General features: G+C 44.8%; 1 protein-coding gene across 2 annotated transcripts in view; it reads left to right on the top strand.

Moving 5' to 3' along the window:
• The window catches only part of nat16 (N-acetyltransferase 16), a 29,670-nt gene extending 9,588 nt beyond the window's left edge, over positions 1–20,082 (top strand). For both annotated transcript variants that reach the window (XM_035783918.2, XM_035783917.2), the window contains exons 2-5: positions 11,176–11,399; positions 13,165–13,389; positions 13,650–13,919; positions 14,214–20,082. In XM_035783918.2, the coding sequence (XP_035639811.1) occupies positions 11,184–11,399; positions 13,165–13,389; positions 13,650–13,919; positions 14,214–14,546 (1,044 nt within the window). In that variant the 5' untranslated portion in view covers positions 11,176–11,183 and the 3' untranslated portion in view covers positions 14,547–20,082. The remainder of the gene's footprint in view (positions 1–11,175; positions 11,400–13,164; positions 13,390–13,649; positions 13,920–14,213) is intronic.

Here is a 20,082-nt window from a genome sequence, read left to right as displayed (position 1 = left end):
GTGTGTGTGTGTGTGTGTGTGTGTGTGTGTGTGTGTGCGTGTGTGTGTGTGTGTGTGTGTGTGTGTGAAAGAGAGAGAGAGAGAGAAAGATAGAGAATCCTCAATCTTACCCCGTAAGGTCTTCGAGATAGAGAACAAGGAAGGTCATAGGTGAGTATTTGATCCAGAAATAGATGATGTGAAGAGTGTTATGTGTAATAGGTTAATTAAAGGTGTGATCTGTAATTCCGTCGTCACCTAAAGGTGTGATCTGTCGTTTCTTTGTCCCTTGTGTGGCCCACGGGATAAAATTGACAAAATCAAATGGAAATCTCAAACTCCCCCCACACACGCACACACACAGTCACACACACACAGTCACACGCACCTGAGTAATAGGATAGGTCATTGTGTTGATATTGGACTTACACTGCAATAGCGTGAAGTACTGAGGTCACACTTATTGCGTACCTCTCTTTGTTTTGGCTCTCTAAAACTCGTAATAACTTGGCCTGCAGGCCTATCGCTCCAATCCTCTGTGTTTAGTAAAAGAGTCAGGACAGTAGCGCACGTGTGTGTGATGGTGTGTCTGACAGTGTGTGTATGTGTGTATATGTGTGTGTGTGTGTGTGTGTTTGTGCACATGTACAAGAATGTGCTTGTCTGTGTGTGTGTGTGTGTGTGTGTGTGTGTGTGTGTGTGTGTGTGTGTGTGTGTGTGTGTGTGTGTGTGTGTGTGTGTGTGTGTGTGTGTGTGTGTGTGTGTTTGTGCACGTGTGTGTGTGTGTGTGTAGTCTAGAGTATCATCACTACAACACTGTGACAGCAGCACTGTATAGCCTAAATCCTCCTCTTCGCTGTCACCCTCTGTTGACATGTGATCCAGTTTAGTCAGTGTCTCTTCTGTTTCAAATGGATAGGAAGAAAGACAATATCCGGGCAAATGGATTTGACTTTATTCTATGCTTTCTTATTCTATTCTATTCTATCCTATTCCATCCTTTTCTATCCTATTCTATCCTATCATATTCCATCCTATTTTATCCTATCCTATTATATCCTATCATATTCCATCCTATTCTATCCTATCCTATTCTATTATATCCTATTCCATCCGTTTCTATCCTATTCTATCCTATCATATTCCATGCTATTCTAGCCTATCCTATTCTATTCTATCCTATTCCATCCTTTTCTATCCTATCATATTCCATCCTATTCCATCCTATCCTATTCTATCCTATCATATTCCATGCTATTCTAGCCTATCCTATTCTATTCTATCCTATCCCATCCTATTCTATCCTATTCTATTCCATTCCATTATATTGTTCTATTCCATCCAATTATATTATATGCTATTCTATCCTATCCTATTCCATCCTATTCTATTATATTCTATTCCATCCTATTATATCCCATTCAACCCTATTCTATTCTATCCTATCCTATTCTATTTCATCATATTTTATCCCATTCCACCCTATTCTGTCCTATTCTAGTATATCCTATTCTATCCTATCCTATTCCATCCTATTCTATTCCATCTTTTTCTATCCTATCCTATTCCATCATTTTCTATCCTATTATATCCTATTATATTCCATTCCATTCTATTGTCCTATTCCATCCTATTATATTCTATCATATTCTATCCTATCCTATTCCACCCTATTCTATTATATCCCATCCTATTCTATCCTATTCCATCCTATTCAATCCTATTATATTCTATTCCAACCTATTCTATTTCTTCATATTTTATCCTATTCCATCCTCTTCTGTCCTATTATATTCTATCCTATTCTATCCTATCCTATTCCATCCTATTCTATCCTATTCTATCCTATCCCATCCTATTCTATCATATTCCATTCCTTTCTATTGTCCTATTCCGTCCTATTATATTCTATCCTATTCTATCCTATCCTATCCTATTCCCTCCTTTTCTATTCTATTCTATTCCACCCTATTCTATCCTATTCCATCCTATTCTATTTCATCATATTTTATCCTATTCCATCCTATGATGTCCTATTCTATTATATCCTATTCTATCCTATCCTATTCTATCCTATTCTATTTCATACTATTCTATTCTACCCTATTCTATTCTATTCTATTCTATTCCATTCTATTGTCCTATTCCATCCTATTATATTCTATCCTATTATATCTTATCCTATTCCGTCCTATTCTATTCTATTCTATTCCATCCTATCCTATCCTATTCCATCCTATTCTATCCTATTCCATCCTATTCAATCCTATTCTATTCTATCCTATCCTATTCCATCCTATTCTATTTCATCATATTTTATCCTATTCCATCCTATTCTGTCCTTTCATACTATTCTATTCTACCCTATTCTATTCTATCCTATTCTATTCCATCCTATTCTATTTCATCATATTTTATCCTATTCCATCCTATTCTGTCCTTTCATACTATTCTATTCTACCCTATTCTATTCTATCCTATCCTATTCCATCCTATTCTATTTCATCATATTTTATCCTATTCCATCCTATTCTGTCCTTTCATACTATTCTATTCTATCCTATCTTATTCCATCCTATTCTATTTCATCATATTTTATCCTATTCCATCCTATTCTGTCCTATTCTATTATATCCTATTCTATCCTATCCTATTCTATTTCATACTATTTTATTCTACCCTATTCTATCCTATTCTATATTGTTGTGAAATTGTTAGATATTACTGTTAGATATTACTGCACTGTTAGAGCTAGAAACACAAGCATTTCACTATACCCACAATAACATCTGCTAAACATGTGTATGTGACAAATACAATTTGATTTGTTTTGATTTGACACACTGTTTCTAAGAGATGGGAAGAAAGAAGAAATGGATTCCAATCTATTTCATTTATGCATATAGGCTTACTGTATACATCATGTGGTTTGAACATACACTATATATACAAAAGTATATGGACACCCCTTCAAATAAGTGAATTCGATGATTTCAGCCACACCCGTTGCTGACAAGTGTATACAATTGAGCACATAGTCATGCAATCTCCATAGTCAAACATTGGCAGTAGAATGGCCTTACGGAAGAGCTCAGTGACTTTAAACGTGGCACCGTTATAGGATGCCACCTTTCCAACAAGTCAGTTCATCACATTTCTGCCCTGCTAGAGCTGCCCCGGTCAACTGTAAGTGCTGTTATTGTGAAGTGGAGCAACAACGGCTCAGCCACACCAGCTCACAGAACGGGACCGCCGAGTGCTGAAGCGTGTAAAAGTCGTCTGATTTTGGTTGCAATACTCACCACCGAGTTCCAAACTGCCTCTGGAAGCAACAGCCTAAGATCACTATACGCAATGCCAAGCGTTGGCTGGAGTGTTGTAACTTTCACCACCATTGGACTCTGGAGCAGTGGAAACACGTTCTCTGGAGTAATGAATCACGCTTCACCTGGCAGTCCAATGTACATATCTGGGTTTGGCGGATGCCAGGAGAACAATACCTGCCCCGAATGCATAGTTCCAACTGTAAAGATTGATGGAGGAGGAATAATAGTCTGAGGCTGTTTTTCATGGTCCGTGCTAGGCCTCTTAGTTCCAGTGAAGGGAAATCTTAACACTACAACATACAATTACATTCTAGGCGATTCTGTGCTTCCAACTTTGTGGCAACAGTTTGGGGAAGGCCCTTTCCTGTTTCAGCATGACAATGCCCCCGTGCACAAAGCAGAACTTGACTGGCTTGCGCAGAGCCCTGACCTCAACCCCATCAAACACCTTTGGGATGAATTGGAACGCCGGCCTCAAGCCAGGCCTAATCGCCCGACATCAGTGCCCAACCTCATTAATGCTGTTGTGGCGGAACGGAAGCATGTCCCCAAAGCAATGTTCCAACATCTAGTGGAAAGCCTCCCCAGAAGAGTGGAGGCTGTTGCAGTAGCAAAGGGGGGACCAACTCCATATTAATGCCCATGGTTCTGGAATGAGATCAACAAGCAGTTGTCCACATACTTTTGGTAATGTAGTGTGTCACTTGGTGCCTCTTTGTTAAGCATGTTTGCTTGCCTGCTAACCAAACGTCAGCAAGAACATCATGCAGAAACAACCTTCCTATGCACCTCTGATAGGCTTTTGTGTTTCTGTAATGGACAGGTGTCTGTTTACACTCATAGAAAAAAGGGTTCCGAAAGGGTTCTTCGGCTGTCCCCATAGGAGAACCGTTTTTGGTTCCAGGTTTGGTTCGGGTTCTGTGGAAAGGGTTCTATATTGAACCCAAAAGGGTTCTACCTAAAACCAAAAGGGTTCTAACCTGGAACCAAAAAGGGTTCTCCCATGGGGACAGCCGGAAGAACCCTCTTAGGTTCTAGATAGTACATTTTGTTGTAAGAGTGTATCTGTGTAGTAATTATCTTTCTCATGTGATATTTCATGTCACTGAGGAGGTTAACAGATAGAAAAACGAGTGAAGCGTTAACGCGGGTCGTAGACGGTGATGTGTGCGCGCGCGCGTGTATGTGGATGGGTCGATTGATTGGAAGGGCCCTGCTGAGGTGTGTATTGATGCCATGCTACAGTCATTGTGGCAGTGATTCATTGTGTGTGCAGGTTTGTGTGTGTGACACTGTCACTGCCCCCCCACCCCCCCTCATCCCCCAGTGTGTTTATGGCACTGTGCCTATGCATGCCAGTTGATGGAAAAGTACCAGTTAGAGACAGGGGAGTGTGTTAGGTCTGCTGGGGCCAGACAGTGTTTTCTCTGTCCCAGGCAGGCGGCCTCCCTCCCTCCCTTCCTTCCTCAGCCCAGACACATCTCCCATCGACAGATTATCGGAAATGTCTGGCCCTGCCTCACTGCTTCAGCTAGAAGCCTCATTCCCCCTGGGGCCAACTAACACTAGCTGTCCATGCATGCATGGGACAGAGAACACACACACAGATGGAGACAGAGATACACTCTTACACATAGAAATACACACAAAAAAGTCTGAAAATGTATGCACTCACTACTGTTTGCTACTCTTGATACGAGTGTCTGCTATAAATGACTAAAACGTAAATGTAAAATGTACACACATATTACACACGGACGGGGGAAACACACACATACATACGCATACGCACATGGACACACACACACACACACATACGGATGCATACGCACATGGACACACACACACATACAGATGCATACCCACATGGACACACACACACATTCGGATGCATACACACATGGACACACATACACATACGGATGCATACACACATGGACACACACACACATACGGATGCATACACACATGGACACACACACACATACGGATGCATACACACATGGACACACTTTAACCACTCAATAATCTCTGCACCTTTCCGGAATCCCTTTTCAACGACCTGAGCCCTCCTCCTCTCTCGCTCGTTTCGCCCCATGCTTTTCCCAAGCTCAGAAAAATGTGATTGTTTTCCGAGTGAGCCAGTGTTTTCCGAGGAATCCAGGGAAGCGGGTGAGGGGGAATTACCGAAGGGATTAGGGGGATAGGGGGTTGGCAGAGGGGGGCGCGCCACAGGGACGGATGCCAGTCGCCTCTCTCTGTGCCACATGCAAACTGTTGCCAAACTGGACAGGCAAACTGGGCTGGCGTCCTGGCGATGACCAGAAGTCACATTAGTGCTGTCTGTGTGGTTAGGGGTTGTGTTGTCTGTGTTTTTCCTGACCACTCTGGTCAAAACATTGGGATGCGGTAGTAAGTTAAGAGGTTATGGTTGTGTAGACTGCCTGACCAAGACCCTTTGAGGTTGACGTGTTTTGAAGCTACTTACTCTGTCTGACCAATGCCCATTGATGTTAAAGTTGACCCATTGATGTGAATTACAGGGATATGGTTGAATTGTTGTGAAGCATAAAGTATACAGGCATCTAGACAGTGTATGGGTGTAATAGGAATTGCCAGGACTGTAATGGGGAAATGTAAGGTCACTAAAGTTGCATATATTTGCATATATGCATATATTTATATGTGTCACGCCCTGACCTTAGTATTCTTTGTTTCTTTATTATTTTGATTAGGTCAGGGTGTGACATGGGTGATATGTGTGTTTTCTGTCTTATTCTAGGGTGTTTGTGCTGTCTAGGGTTTTTTGTAGATTTATGGGGTTGTTTTCATCGAGGTGTTTATGTTGGTCTATGGTTGCCTAGATTGGTTCTCAATTAGAGGCAGGTGTTTATCGTTGTCTCTGATTGGGAAGCATATTTAGGCAGCCATCTTCTTTGGGTATTTCGTGGGTTATTGTCTATGTTGCACGTTAGCACATTGTTTATATAGCGTCACGTTCGTCTTATTCGTTTTGTTATTTTTGTTTAAGTGTTCTTCGTGTTCTTCATTAAATAAAGAAGAATGTATTCTAACCACGCTGCGCTTTGGTCTACTCCATATGACGGATCGTGACAGAATAACCCACCAACAATGGACCAAGCAGCATGGTAACGGACAGAAGTAGCGATCAAAGAACTTCTGGACTTGGGAGGAGATTCTGGACGCCAAAGGACCCTGGGCACAGCCAGGGGAATATTGCCGTCCCAAAGCAGAGCTGGAGGCAGCGAAAGCAGAGAGGCGCCGGTATGAGGAGGCAGCACGGCGGCGCGGCTGGAAGCCTGAGTGGCAGCCCCAAAAATGTATTGGGGGAGGGCACACGGGGAGTGTGGCAAAGTCACCAGCCTTACGCATTGTGTTCCTGGTTCGCTGGCACAGCCCAGTGCGGGCTATTCCACCTCGCCGCACTGGCCTGCTACGGGGAGCATTCAATCAGGTAAGGTTGGGCAGGCTCGGTGCTCCAGATCTCCAGTGCGCCTTCTCGGTCCGGTGCCATCTCCACGCACCAGCCCTCCGGTGGCAGCCCCCCTAACCGGGCTTCCTGTGCGTCGCCAGAGCCCAATTCTCCCTGTTCCTCCTCCCCGCACTCGCCCTGAGGTGCGTGTCCTCGGCCCAGTACCACCAGTGCCGGCACCACGCACCAGGCCTACAGTGTGCCTCGTCTGTCCTGAGCCGCTAGAGTCTCCCATCTGTCCTGAGCCGCTAGAGTTTCCCATCTGTCCTGAGCCGCCAGAGTCTCCCGTCTGTCCGGGGCCGCCAGAGTCTCCCGTCTGTCCGGGGCCGCCAGAGTCTCCCGTCTGTCCGGGGCCGCCAGAGTCTCCCGTCTGTCCGGGGCCGCCAGAGTCTCCCGTCTGTCCGGGGCCGCCAGAGTCTCCCGTCTGTCCTGAGCCGCCAGAGTCTCCCGTCTGTCCTGAGCCGCCAGAGTCTCCTGTCTGTCCTGAGCCGCCAGAGTCTCCTGTCTGTCCTGAGCCGCCAGAGTCTCCCGTCTGTCCGGGGCCGCCAGAGTCTCCCGTCTGTCCGGGGCCGCCAGAGTCTCCCGTCTGTCCTGGGCCGCCAGAGTCTCCCGTCTGTCCGGGGCCGCCAGAGAGTCTCCGGGGCCGCCAGAGTCTCCCGTCTGTCCGGGGCCGCCAGAGTCTCCCGTCTGTCCTGAGCCGCCAGAGTCTCCTGTCTGTCCTGAGCCGCCAGAGTCTCCTGTCTGTCCTGAGCCGCCAGAGTCTCCCGTCTGTCCTGTCTGCCGGGGCCGCCAGAGTCTCCCGTCTGTCCTGAGCCGCCAGAGTCTCCCGTCTGTCCGGGGCCGCCAGAGTCTCCCGTCTGTCCTGAGCCGCCAGAGTCTCCCGTCTGTCCTGGGCCGCCAGAGCCAGAGTCTCCCGTCTGTCCTGAGCCGTCTGTCCTGAGCCGCCAGAGTCTCCTGTCTGTCCTGAGCCGCCAGAGTCTCCTGTCTGTCCTGAGCCGCCAGAGTCTCCCGTCTGTCCGGGGCCGCCAGAGTCTGTCTGTCCGGGGCCGCCAGAGTCTCCCGTCTGTCCTGAGCCGCCAGAGTCTCCCGTCTGTCCTGAGCCGCCAGAGTCTCCCCTGTCTTGAGCCGCCAGAGTCTCCCGTCTGTCCTGAAGCCAGCCCGTCTGTCCTGAGCCGCCAGAGTCTCCCGTCTGTCCCAGCCAGAGTCTCCCGTCTGTCCTGAGCCGTCAGAGCCGTCTGTCCTGAGCCGCCAGAGTCCTGAGCCGCCTCGCTCGTCTGTCCTGAGCCGCCAGACCCTCGTCTGTCCTGAGCCGCAGAGCCGCTTCAGTCCTGAGCCGCCAGAGCCACCCGTCTGTCCTGAGCTGCCAGTTGCCCGTCTGTCCAGAGTCTGCCCCTCAGTCAGCCAGCCAGGAGCCGCCCCAGCCAGCCAGGAGCTTCAGCCAGTGGGAGCTACCCTTCAGTCCTGAGCTACCCCTTCAGGGTTCAGTCCAGCTGCCCCCTCCAGAGCTTCAGTCCGGGAGCTGCCCCTCAGCTCAGTGGGGCCCTTTAGTAGGGTTGCCAGTCCTAGGAGGCCACAAAAGTGGACTAAGACTATGGTGGAGTGGGGTCCACGTCCAGCACCCGAGCCGCCGCCGTGAATGAGGCCCACCCGGACCCTTCCCTTTAGATTAGGTTTTGCGGCCGGAGTCCGCACCTTTGTGGGGGGGTACTGTCACGCCCTGACCTTAGTATTCTTGGTTTTCTTTATTATTCTGGTTAGGTCAGGGTGTGACATGGGTGATATGTGTGTTTTTGTCTTATTCTAGGGTGTTTGTACTGTCTATGGGTTTTTGTAGATTTACGGGGTTGTTTTCATCGAGGTGTTTATGTTGGTCTATGGTTGCCTAGATTGGTTCTCAATTAGAGGCAGGTGTTTATCGTTGTCTCTGATTGGGAACCATATTTAGGCAGGCACCTTCTTTGGGTATTTTGTGGGTTATTGTCTATGTTATGTTGCACGTTAGCACATTGTTTATATAGCGGTCACGTTCGTCTTATTAGTTTTGTTGTTTTTGTTTAAGTGTTCTTCATTTTCTTCATTAAATAAAGAAGAATGTATTCTAACCACGCTGCGCTTTGGTCTACTCCATACGACGATCGGGACAATATGGTATTATACAGGGCGCATAATATTTAGCTTATAGTGATTAACACAATGTTTAGCATATTTATATATGATGTACTACACATGATTTCCAGTGTTCAATTTGTGATACTCAAGGTGTGGGTTGACAGTCACTAGACTTCATACTGAATGTTATGGATTATGTTTATGTCTATTGATAGTGATTGACGCCAGACTGCGAATAGACCAGTGAATAATCAATGTCCTCGGTCCTTGTACCTTCAGTCTGGCGTCAATCACTTATCAACAGATATGAGACTAAGTCTTGTGACCATCATCCAGCACCTTGAGTGTCACAAACAGAACACTGGAAATCATGTGTCGTACATTGGGGTGACAGGTAGCCTAGTCGTTAGAGTGTTGGGCCTGTAAAACCAAAAGGTTGCTAGATCGAATCCCCCGCGCTGACAAGGTCAAATCTGTCGTTCTGCCCCTGAACAAGGCAGTTAAGTCACTGTTCCTAGGCCGTCGTTGTAAATAAGAATGTGTTTTTACTTGCCTACTTAAAGAAAGGTTCAATGGAAAATAAACATTTTTTTAGGTACACCCATCTAGTACAGGGTCAGCCTCCAGAACAGCCTGAATTCTAAAGGGAATGGAAATGTTGCTCAATTGGTATCAAAGGACCTAACGTGTGCCATTGACACTAGGCAGGATGGAGCCATAGACTTATGCTGCTTTTGCCAAATCCTGACTCTGCCATCAGCATGACACAACCCGTTGTGGTCATCTGCTGCAATAGCCCATCCGTGACAATGACAGACGAGTTGTGGGCTCCCAGATGCCATTCTGCACACCACTGTTGTACTGTGCCGTTATTTGCCTGTTCGTGGCCCCGCTGTTACTGTAGCTTGTACGATTCTTGCCGTTCTCCTTCGACCTCTCTCATCAACGAGCCGTTTTCGCCCAAAGGACTGCCGCTGACTGTTTTCTGTTTGTCTCTCCATTCTCGGTGAACCCTAGAAAGACACTGTCGTGCGTGAAAAGCCCAGGAGGCCGTCCATTTCTGAGATTCTGGAACCGGCGCGCCTGGCAACGACGAGGTCACTCGATTTTGCCCATTCTAACGTTCAATCTAACGATAACTGAATGCGCCTATGCCTGTCTGCCTGCTTTATATAGAAAGCCACGAGCACATGACTCACTGTCTGTAGGAGCGAACCATTTTCGTGAACGAGGTGTTGTACCTAATAAACTGACCACTGAGTGTATAAATATGCTAAACATTGTGCTATTCACACTAAACTACATTTCCCCATTAAATTGGGTATTTGTCATCTTTCTTTTTGAAGGATACTTTGTATACCTAGCAGCTTTGGAGAAATGCTGGATGTGAGTTCTGCAGCATAGTTCCCTTCTGTCGAACCTGCTGTTCTGTATTCCTCCTTAAAGGCCCAATGCAGCTATTTTTATAGCAATATCAAATTATTTCTGGGTAACAATTAAGTACCTTACTATAATAGTTTTCCATTAAAATTGTCAAAAAGAAACCTATGAACTAATTTATCACCTGATGATGTCATCAGGCAAGCCGAAACTCCACCCATGCAAAACCTGCGGATTACAAGGTCATGTGTAGATTGTATTTTCAACCAGCAACAATCAGGAAATAACACAGATAAAAATGTGTCACTCTTTTACAGTGTAAGTTTCATAAGCTGTTGTACAATATGATACAAAACAGAATTTTGACTGCACTGGCCCTTTAAGATGGGATGTTATTTATCTATTTATCTCTAGAGTATATACTGTAGCTTTACTTTACTGGAGTTAAATCAGATCACATTCTCAATTACAGCAACGGATGTGCTTCCTGTCCATTTGCTTTATAGGCCTGCTCCTGGTCCCTAATCAGATTTTTGCACTCTCTCGCCCTTTCTCTTTCTCCCTCTTCCTGATCTCTATTGATCTCTCTACCTCACTCCCTCCTCTCATTCTCTTTATATCAATCTATATCCCTCTAATCTCTTCTCTCTCACTCCTTCACTATTTCTACCCGATCTCTTCATTTATCTATTCCTCTCTCTCTTATTTGACCTCTTCCACCCTTCTCTCTCACTCTCCTACTCACCTCCATCTTCTTCTTCTTCTCTTCCTCTCTACTTTCTCCAATATTCTTTCCTCTCCTCCATTCCCCCTTTCTCACTCCCTTCTTCTGGCCTTCCTCCCTCTCTGTCCCATCTCTCCCCCTCCATCCCTTCTTCCTGTCTCCAGCTGTAAAGATGAAGATTGAGAACAGCCTGCCCCGCCCCCAGCTCCCCGAGACCCCTCCCCAGACGGGCCTCCAGTTCACCGTAGCGACAGAAGAGGACTTTGAAGAGATCATGGCGATGAGCCAGGACATCTATGGAGGGCTGGACTACCTGCCGACCCGCTACACCGCCTGGCTGTCCGAGTCCAACCGCACCGTCATACTGGCCCGCAAGCAGGGCAAAGTGGTGAGAAAAGGTTATAAAGTGTGTCATAAACATGTTGTAGCATGTTTACAAAGATGTGTTATTAAGGTGTTGTAAGAGTGTGAGGAACGCTACCAGGCCTGGCAACAGGAGACCAACTGTACCGTTGTACTGGAGTGCAAAGAGGGAAAAGTGGGGAGAAATAAGGGTAATATAAACATGTTATAGCTTGTTTTTAAGGGGGTTATTAAGCTGTAAAAAGGGCTGTATTAGGAACTACCAGTACCTGCCCATGCACTACACTGCCTGGCTGTTCGAGACCAACCACACTGTCATACTAATGCTTTGCAAACAAGCAGGGCAAAGTGGTGTGAGGAGTTACAAGAGTCTTCAAGGGTGATACCAGAGAAATAGAATCCATGTTAGAGTCCTAAAGGAACCCTGGAGATTAGGAGTGGCCTACTTTGGAACCATTGAGAGTTACAGTTGAAGTCAGACGTTTACATACACTTAGGTTGGAGTCATTAAAACTGGTTTTTCAACCACTCCATAAAAGTTATTTTTAACAAACTATAGTTTTGGCAAGTCAGTTAGGACATCTACTGGGTGCATGACACAAGTCATTTTTCCAACAATTGTTTACAGACAGATTATTTCACTTATAATTCACTGTATCACAATTCCAGTGGGTCAGAGGTTTACATACACTAAGTTGACTGTGCCTTTAAACAGCTTGGAAAATTCCAGAAAATTATGTAATGGCTGTAGAAGCTTCTGATAGCTAATTGACATCATTTGAGTCAATTGGAGGTGTACCTGTGGATGTATTTCAAGGCCTACCTTCAAACTTAGTGCCTCTTTTCTTGACATCATGGGAAAATCAAAAGAAATCAGCCAAGACCTCAGAAAAGAATTGTAGACCTCCACAAGTCTGGTTCATCCTTGGAAGCAATTTTCAAACGCCTGAAGGTACCACGTTCATCTGTACAAATAACAGTACGCAAGTATAAACACCCTTTGACCACGCAGCCATCATACCGCTCAGGAAGGAGACGCGTTCTGTCTCCTAGAGATGAACGTACTTTGGTGCGAAAAGTGCAAATCGATCCCAGAACAACAGCAAAGGACCTTGTGAAGATGCTGGAGGAAACAGGTACAAAAGTATTTATATCCACAGTAAAACGAGTCCTATATCGACATAATCTGAAAGGCCGCTCCGCAAGGAAGAAGCCACTGCTCCAAAATGTCGTCTGGTCTGATGAAACAAAAATAGAACTGTTTGGCCATAATGACCATCGTTATGTTTGGAGGAAAAAGGGGGAGGCTTGTAAGACGAAGAGAACCATCCCAACCGTGAAGCACGGGGGTGTCAGCATCATGTTGTGGGGGTGCTTTGCTGCAGGAGGGACCGGTGCAATTCACAAAATAGATGGCATCATGAGGTAGGAAAATTATTTGGATATATTGAAGCAACATCTCAATACATCAGTCAGGAAGTTAAAGCTTGGTCACAAATGGGTCTTCCAAATGGACAATGACCCCAAGCATACTTCCAAAGTTGTGGCAAAATGGCTTAAGGACAACAAAGTCAAGGTATTGGGAGTGGCCATCACAAAGCCCTTACCTCAATCAATGTATTTGGCTAAGGTGTATGTAAACTTCAGACTTCAAATGTATATTACCTAGAAATAACACGAGAATTACAGATAATGTTCACACAATGTGTATCTCTACAGCTGTTCATAATCTCCCTACGTCTTTCGCTACCCCTCTCCTTTCTTCCCCATCCCCTTCTCCTCCCCACCAGATTGCCCTGGAGTCCGTGTGTGTGATAGATGACGGTGACACCATGCTGGTGGAGGGGTTACGTGTGGCCCCGCAGGAGAGGGGGAAGGGCGTGGCAGGGGTGCTTCTGAGGTTCTGCTCACAGCTGGTCAAGTCCAAGTGGCCTGAGGTGAAGGTGACCAGGCTGACCCGCGACGACCAGCTGGGGCCCAAGGACTTTCAGAAGTACCGCCTCATCACCAAACAGGTAGGTATTGGTTAATTGGTTCATTTGTTGCTTGCCTGATTGGCTAATTGATTGATTCGTATTGTTAAGCCTTCCAAATTTCCTTCCAGTTATTTCTAGTCGTCCTATTTCTGACGAGAAACCATTATAACTCTAGTCCACTTGTGTCAGGAAATCATGTTCTACAGAAATGACACATTCCCCTTTCACAACAGTCTATTAACCAACCACACAACCTTCTCTTTACCCTATGTCTCTTCACCACCGCCTCTCTCCGAAAGGGCATCCTGCTAGTTCGCTTCAATGCCGAAGACCTCAAGCTCCGGCTCTCCGAACTGGGGCTGCATGTGACCCTCCCTCCCTCCTCTGAGGGTACCTCCCAGGGTTCTGACAACCCCCTGGTTCCCCCGGTCCTTCTGGACCTCAATGAGGCCCACCAGATGTTCCTCAACTCTGGCTTGATGTCCAACGTGCTCCCTAACGCTACCATCGTCCAGGACTGGCAGCCGTTCAAGCCCCTACCCAGCAACATGGCCATTCTTCTGAAGAAGGTAAAATATTATATCATAATGAGAACCTCTGTGGAAATAAGTTGATTGACTTTATCGTGTTTGGGGTTGCAAAATTCCTGTAACTTTCCCCAAATTCCCAGAAATCTCGGTTGGAAGACTCTCGGAATCAGGGGAAAATAAGCATCTGTAAAACTTGGGAAAGTTACTCTAATTTTGAAACCCAAAAGTTGTAAAAATCCTTGATTATTTTCAATGTATTGCTCTACTCCCATGGCTGAAGCAACTCTATACGTATTTCACATTTCTCAAATAAAATGAATTCATTCATTCAAGGACATCGACTGGATGGTGGACGACCGCGACGTCCCCGCCGTGGCCAGCCTCTGCACCCACCCCTTCCGGGTGCCTGGAGGTCCTTACCGAGTTGGTGACGACACGTACTACCTCAACATCGACGTGTTCGGTAAGGACATAGGCCTGGTGCTCCAGCAGTTCCTGAGTCACCTCCGGCGCCACACAGCCACCCTGAAGGGCTACGTCATGTGTCAGATGTTTCTGGATCCCCCCATGTGGAAACCCATGGTCGAATTCTGTCGCCAGACACTGAAGGTGGAGCTGGTTAAGGAATACACAGAGCAGTGCGTGGTCGAGTCGGATGTCATGTAGCTGGCAGAAGAGGAAGGAGGAAGAGGAAGAGGAGAAACAATATGAAGGAAAAAACGGGAATAGTGGACAAATTCAGAAAATGTTTCAGAGACCCAATGAATGAACAAACCACATTCTCTTTAGAAAATGAAATGGGAAAGTTCCCAAAGAAACTTCGGAACGATTAGCAACAACCTCCCTAAGCAAGTCTATAGTGAAACAACTTAGAAGCCGCATTAGATTTGCAATATATTTGATATTAACACTACCGCTAACAAAAATATTTTTGGGAAAAAAGGCAGTTATTCAAAATACATTTTGACAAATTAGTTTCAATTAATTTCTCAGTCTTTTACCATTCAGTCATCACAAAAATCTAACTCTTAACAACAGGAGTAACTTCATGCTAACGTTACTCCTTCAATAAAATAGAAAATGCAAGCTAGTTTATGGTATGTTATGCCGTTTAATCCTTTTTTTTTGTAAATATAAAGTATAAATATGTACACATTCTGAATTGCAAATAAGTCTGCACAACTCTTGAGGCACTTTATTAAACCATATGAGCTGTTGTGCTAAAGTGCGAGTGATGAAGTGAGGAAGAGAGGAGTTGGTTTACTTTTAGAGATGACTGAATTTAACTGATTTCGAACGCATCACTCCCATCCATAGTCATGGTAGAAATCCTTTTGGACTTATTCTATCTAACACCAAATCCCCAAATACTGTCGAACAAACAACAGCCCTTCAGTGAATCTTACAGAGCATTTGCACGCTTATAATTCACACTAAATGGCTGAAAATGAACAGCTAGAAACACACTTAGCTCATAACGCTGAAACCTGGCCAGTTAACTTTTAAAACAATTTAGTTGTCTTCGTAGTTTTTTTTTAACAGTCACTCAGTTTTGTTTTTTTAAGCACTTAACCATATTGCTAATTTATAGCTACTTTTCCAAGCGTACTTGAATGCGTCAGTAGTACGTAAAGAGGTAATATATTAACAGCAGAAGCTTTCTGGAGGCTGTCGTATAACAATGTGCAATCTAAGCTAACTCTATAGTAGATTGCTAACAATGTGAAAAAAAGGTAGATGTACTATACTCAAACAATTGAACTAATATAGTTGAGATTGACTTAGCATTAACAACATTGTTCGGTAGCTAGAGACATATTTCAATGGTAAACGTCGCCATCACAAATATTATCTGACAGCCTTTGTCAAGGTTCAATTCTAGTCCCTCGTGGTTGTTGAAAACATCAACATAGATACTACAGTCACGCTAAGACACTTCATATCCACTCTACGAAGCTGCGTAGCCACCCTAAGAAGCTTCATAAGCTTTGGTACACGGTAAGAGCTCAGCAAAGCAAATGGGACACAGTTTACTCTCAAAGGCCTCATAACCACTCTACAAAGCTTCATAGCCACTCTACTAAGCTTTATAAGCTTTTGGCTCTTTGCTCTTGAACGTTCCCTTTAAGAAGTGATGCTTTTGACATGACGTAGCACTGAACGAGCCTACATTGCAACCCCCAAATTGAGACTGAAGCCATCTAAAACCACTACAGAAGAGAGACTGGCCATTCTATGGACTCTCCAACCTGCCCTCGTTGTAAAAGGGACCTTGTCGTAAGGGATGAATTGGACGGAGGAAGAGAATATCTTTTTTTATTTGTTTGGTACACTGACCCTTGTCTGGACACCCCATCTGTCATCCTCCTGTCTTTCCGAGACGAAAGGTTAAACACACTCACACATGATGAACTGAAGGATTGGACTGGATCGATATCGGACGATGGATGGACAAGATGCCTGGAGAAAGTGGAATGAAGAATGAAGCAAATGTCATAGCGGATTCCATATTCGTCAAAGCAAAACAGAAACAACGAAACAATGCTTTGTCAAGGCTGATGATGATTTTCTCAGTTCTTTTGAGAAGCACTTTCTATTTTTTTTCCACCCATTGAAGAAGCAAATCTGGACTGCCCCCCCCTTTTTTGCTGCAGCTAGTCGTGAGGAAGAGGAAGATAAAGATTTTTAGCAACCCGAATCCAGTGGTGAAGAGTAGTACACAAGCAATCCCACATAGATGTATTTTTTAACAAGATTGGCATTCACATTCTAGCCCATTTACATCTACCCAATGCATACACTCCACCCCCACCCGTCTCTAAAGTCTTACCCCTACCCCACATATGAAACCCCACATGAAACCCCCCCCCAGACAAATAATTTCTGAGAAATTCTCCATGATATGGGAAGGTAGAGCTTTTCCTCACAATCAAGAACAACCCCTCTCTCATTCTCTCGTTCTTCATGAATAGATTCAAGACCAATTAAAAGCCACCGAGTTTAAACCATCATTATGTAGATTATCGTCAACTCTTGGCTGGTCAAAGGTAAGGGGCCCTGGTTGTCCTGTCATATCCATGCTGGCCATCTGGTGTATGTAAATGGTCTTGGAGAGCCTTGCTTTCCTGCTGCTAGTGTGTGAACAGAGGACCAGATGATGAGGGTTTTTACTATTCATGAAACTTAAGCAAAACGTTATTAACCTAATATAAACATTACTTGGCTTCTTGTTCATAAAACCTATTCAGAAAACCGACGAGTTACTTGTGGCTCCGTAGGATACACAAGTGAGTAATAGTTTTTAGTTGGTGTTGGACGTTCGTGAGTAGAGATCCGTGTATTTACGGGAAAGCCATTGAGATGGGAGAGGAGGAGCTAATTTGTCTCTCTGATAAGACGGAAGAGTATATCCCTGTTTGACATTTGAAAACGATCCTCTTTTCCCTCCAGTCCAGTTCCATACCCCATATCTGTCTTTTTGTCTGCCTGTCGGTCTGTCTGCACAACTGGCAAATGGGAAGCAGTTCTACTGTTCCTTCCAGGTCTCCGTAACAACGGAGCTCCCTGGTCTCCGTAACAACGGAGCTCTCCGTTCTTAAAAGCATCCGAAGTGACAGTGAGGAGTGGGATATAGCTATCTTATAGTAACACAGTGTCATGGTAGTGGGACGCCGGTGGACGTTGCGTGGTCTCAGATAGACCGTGTTGTATTGTATACCCATAATACCTTGCAAAGTCCACAGACCCACGAATCCAATGATTTTCCAAGACCATATGGCTAAATTGGATACCACAGCACGGCCCAAGGATACGACAGGGAGGATGTATTTGGTTGGAGGGTGAACACGCTTGGTAAACGTACTATATCTGATATGATACGCACGCACACACACACACACACACACACACACACACACACACATACACGCATCAAATCCACACAAAAGGAAATTGCAACCTTCCCAAAAAAACTACCCCTCATCCCCATCACGCCCATGCAATCTATTGCCCAGATGCCCACTTACCCCCGCAACAACATGCCCTAATCTATGTTGTATCTACTACCACAGAGACAAGGTTGTTGTCATACAAACTGCCTCAGTGCCCAACATACCCACCCAGGAAAGACTGTCTATACCCATGGTCTCCATCTTCACTTAGACTATACAAACGGTTGTCTGGTGAATTGGTGGTTTGTCTGTGTCGTCTAGTATATTGATATATATTTGACCTACAGATATGTGCACAGTATTTCAGAGGGATGTTGGATTCAGTAGGTATATTTTGTCTTGGGACTTATTTGATTATTTGTAAAGGTATGTTGGGTTGTGTGTTTGAGGGAAATCTGGAAGGACAAAGTTTGGTAGAGATCCAAAGAGATTGGATTGGTTCTAGACTGCGTCACAATGAATTTGTCTCCCATCAGATAATTCAGATTGATCAAAAGACTCTACAGCAGATAATCCACGCTGATCTATCCTTGTACTCAGAGATATTCTCTCGAGAAGTACAAGTCATCCACTGTTCTGAAACATTCTAAACAAACTCTCCTCCCTCCCTTGTCCCCCAGAGCACACAAACACAGCAAAGAGAATGAATGGTGGTTAACCAACAGCCTTAGGGTTTCCTAAAGCACTGTGTAGTAGTATGTGACATGCACTTTACATGTGAAAGCTACTGTATGGATATGTACTAAACTAAGAAGAGGGTACTTCATACTCTAACCATCCCTGATAGCGCTGATTTGATTCGGGTTTTTTTTTAAATACAGCGAGTTTACTGTTACTGTGCTACCATTGAGTCGGATCTCGGTCTAATGATGGTAAAGTAAGCATTTTGTTCAGCCCGATTCATTCGCCCTCTGCCGCTGTGATTCTGTTGGGGAGGGCAGCAGGGCAGCGAATGAAACGGGGGTCTGTTCAAAATGATTGATGGAGTGTTGGGAATGGAATGGAAAGATGAACGGGAACACTCGATAGTGTTCTAATGTTTTCTGTCTCGCTGTCGTCAACTGCGATGTTAATCAGCCATGGTTACAATCGCCACGGTTACGCAACTCAGAGCAAAGATAAGATCTCCGTTGTGAATGAATTCTTTCTCGTTATGAATCTGATTAGATGCTTAATTGGTTGATTAAATATAATAGTCATACATACTCATTATTGATCACATTTGATGTACAAACAGTGCTTTGATTTACAATTCTGGTGACTGTTGATGGCTGGTTATCATCTTGCTGTGGGTTTGTGTTCTCCAATTGTACAAATTGTTAATTTTGTCTGAGATTCTTTAGTTTGTAAAAATGATTTTATCTTCTACTAATTATTTCCTCTTATCTAACCAGTATTCTTCCACCATCCCATTTTTTTCCATTTTAATTCCTCACCCATGTTCACCTTGTTCTTAAAACCACTCAACATTTAATCTCTTTAAATCTAGATATGGTCATTTTGAATGCAGAGATGGTTGTTATTAAAAGCCTGAGCTGTCATGAAGTAGATAGAGCAGAGACTTGTTACAGTTGTTAGCATTTTGTCTGATAGGGAAGCATGAAAGGTGCCTTGGGATGTGTTTCAAACACAGGGAAGATGTATTGTCTCGAACCTGTATTGGTAACATTGCTTGTTCCCAGATCTGTAGGTGTTTCAGCCATCTCCTCTGTCTATGACAGTCAGAGAAAGTTGATTAAAACATACTGATCTGGGACCAGTCTAGTGGCTAGTGGTAGCTATGCTTGGTGGTGGAGAAGGAGAGAGTAAAGGGCGTTTAGGAAATGGCTTTTCACTTCTTCTTTTTTCTTGGCCTGGTCGCAAAGACAGACGAGGGAAGGAGAGATGGGGGGAGGTCATAGAGGATATGGGGTTGAGGGAAGGAGAGGTCAGGGAGAGCAGGAGGAGAAGGAGGGATGGTGTGGGGGTTGTGGAAGAGGAGATTAGAGTAGAGTAACAGGAGTCGCTCTCTCTCTCTTTATTATTGCATTACCACTTTGGTAATTAAAGGGCGTAAGAGGTTGGAAAAACCAGGGGCGGATGGTTACTGTAGGAACTGTAGACTCTACTGTACTCCAGGCACCCTGAAAACATTCCGTGAAGCTTTGTAGCCACACTAAGGTGCTTTATAACCACTCTATGAAGTTCCATACTGTGGAGTCTAAACTTTTACCCACATGTTTGTGGGTAAAAGTTCAGGCAAAAACGTGTGG

This window comes from Oncorhynchus keta, chromosome 13 (assembly GCF_023373465.1).
Source record: "Oncorhynchus keta strain PuntledgeMale-10-30-2019 chromosome 13, Oket_V2, whole genome shotgun sequence".
NCBI lineage: Eukaryota > Metazoa > Chordata > Actinopteri > Salmoniformes > Salmonidae > Oncorhynchus > Oncorhynchus keta.
The sequence above is the reverse complement of the archived record's forward strand: the minus strand, read 5'-3'. Positions and strand labels throughout refer to the sequence as shown.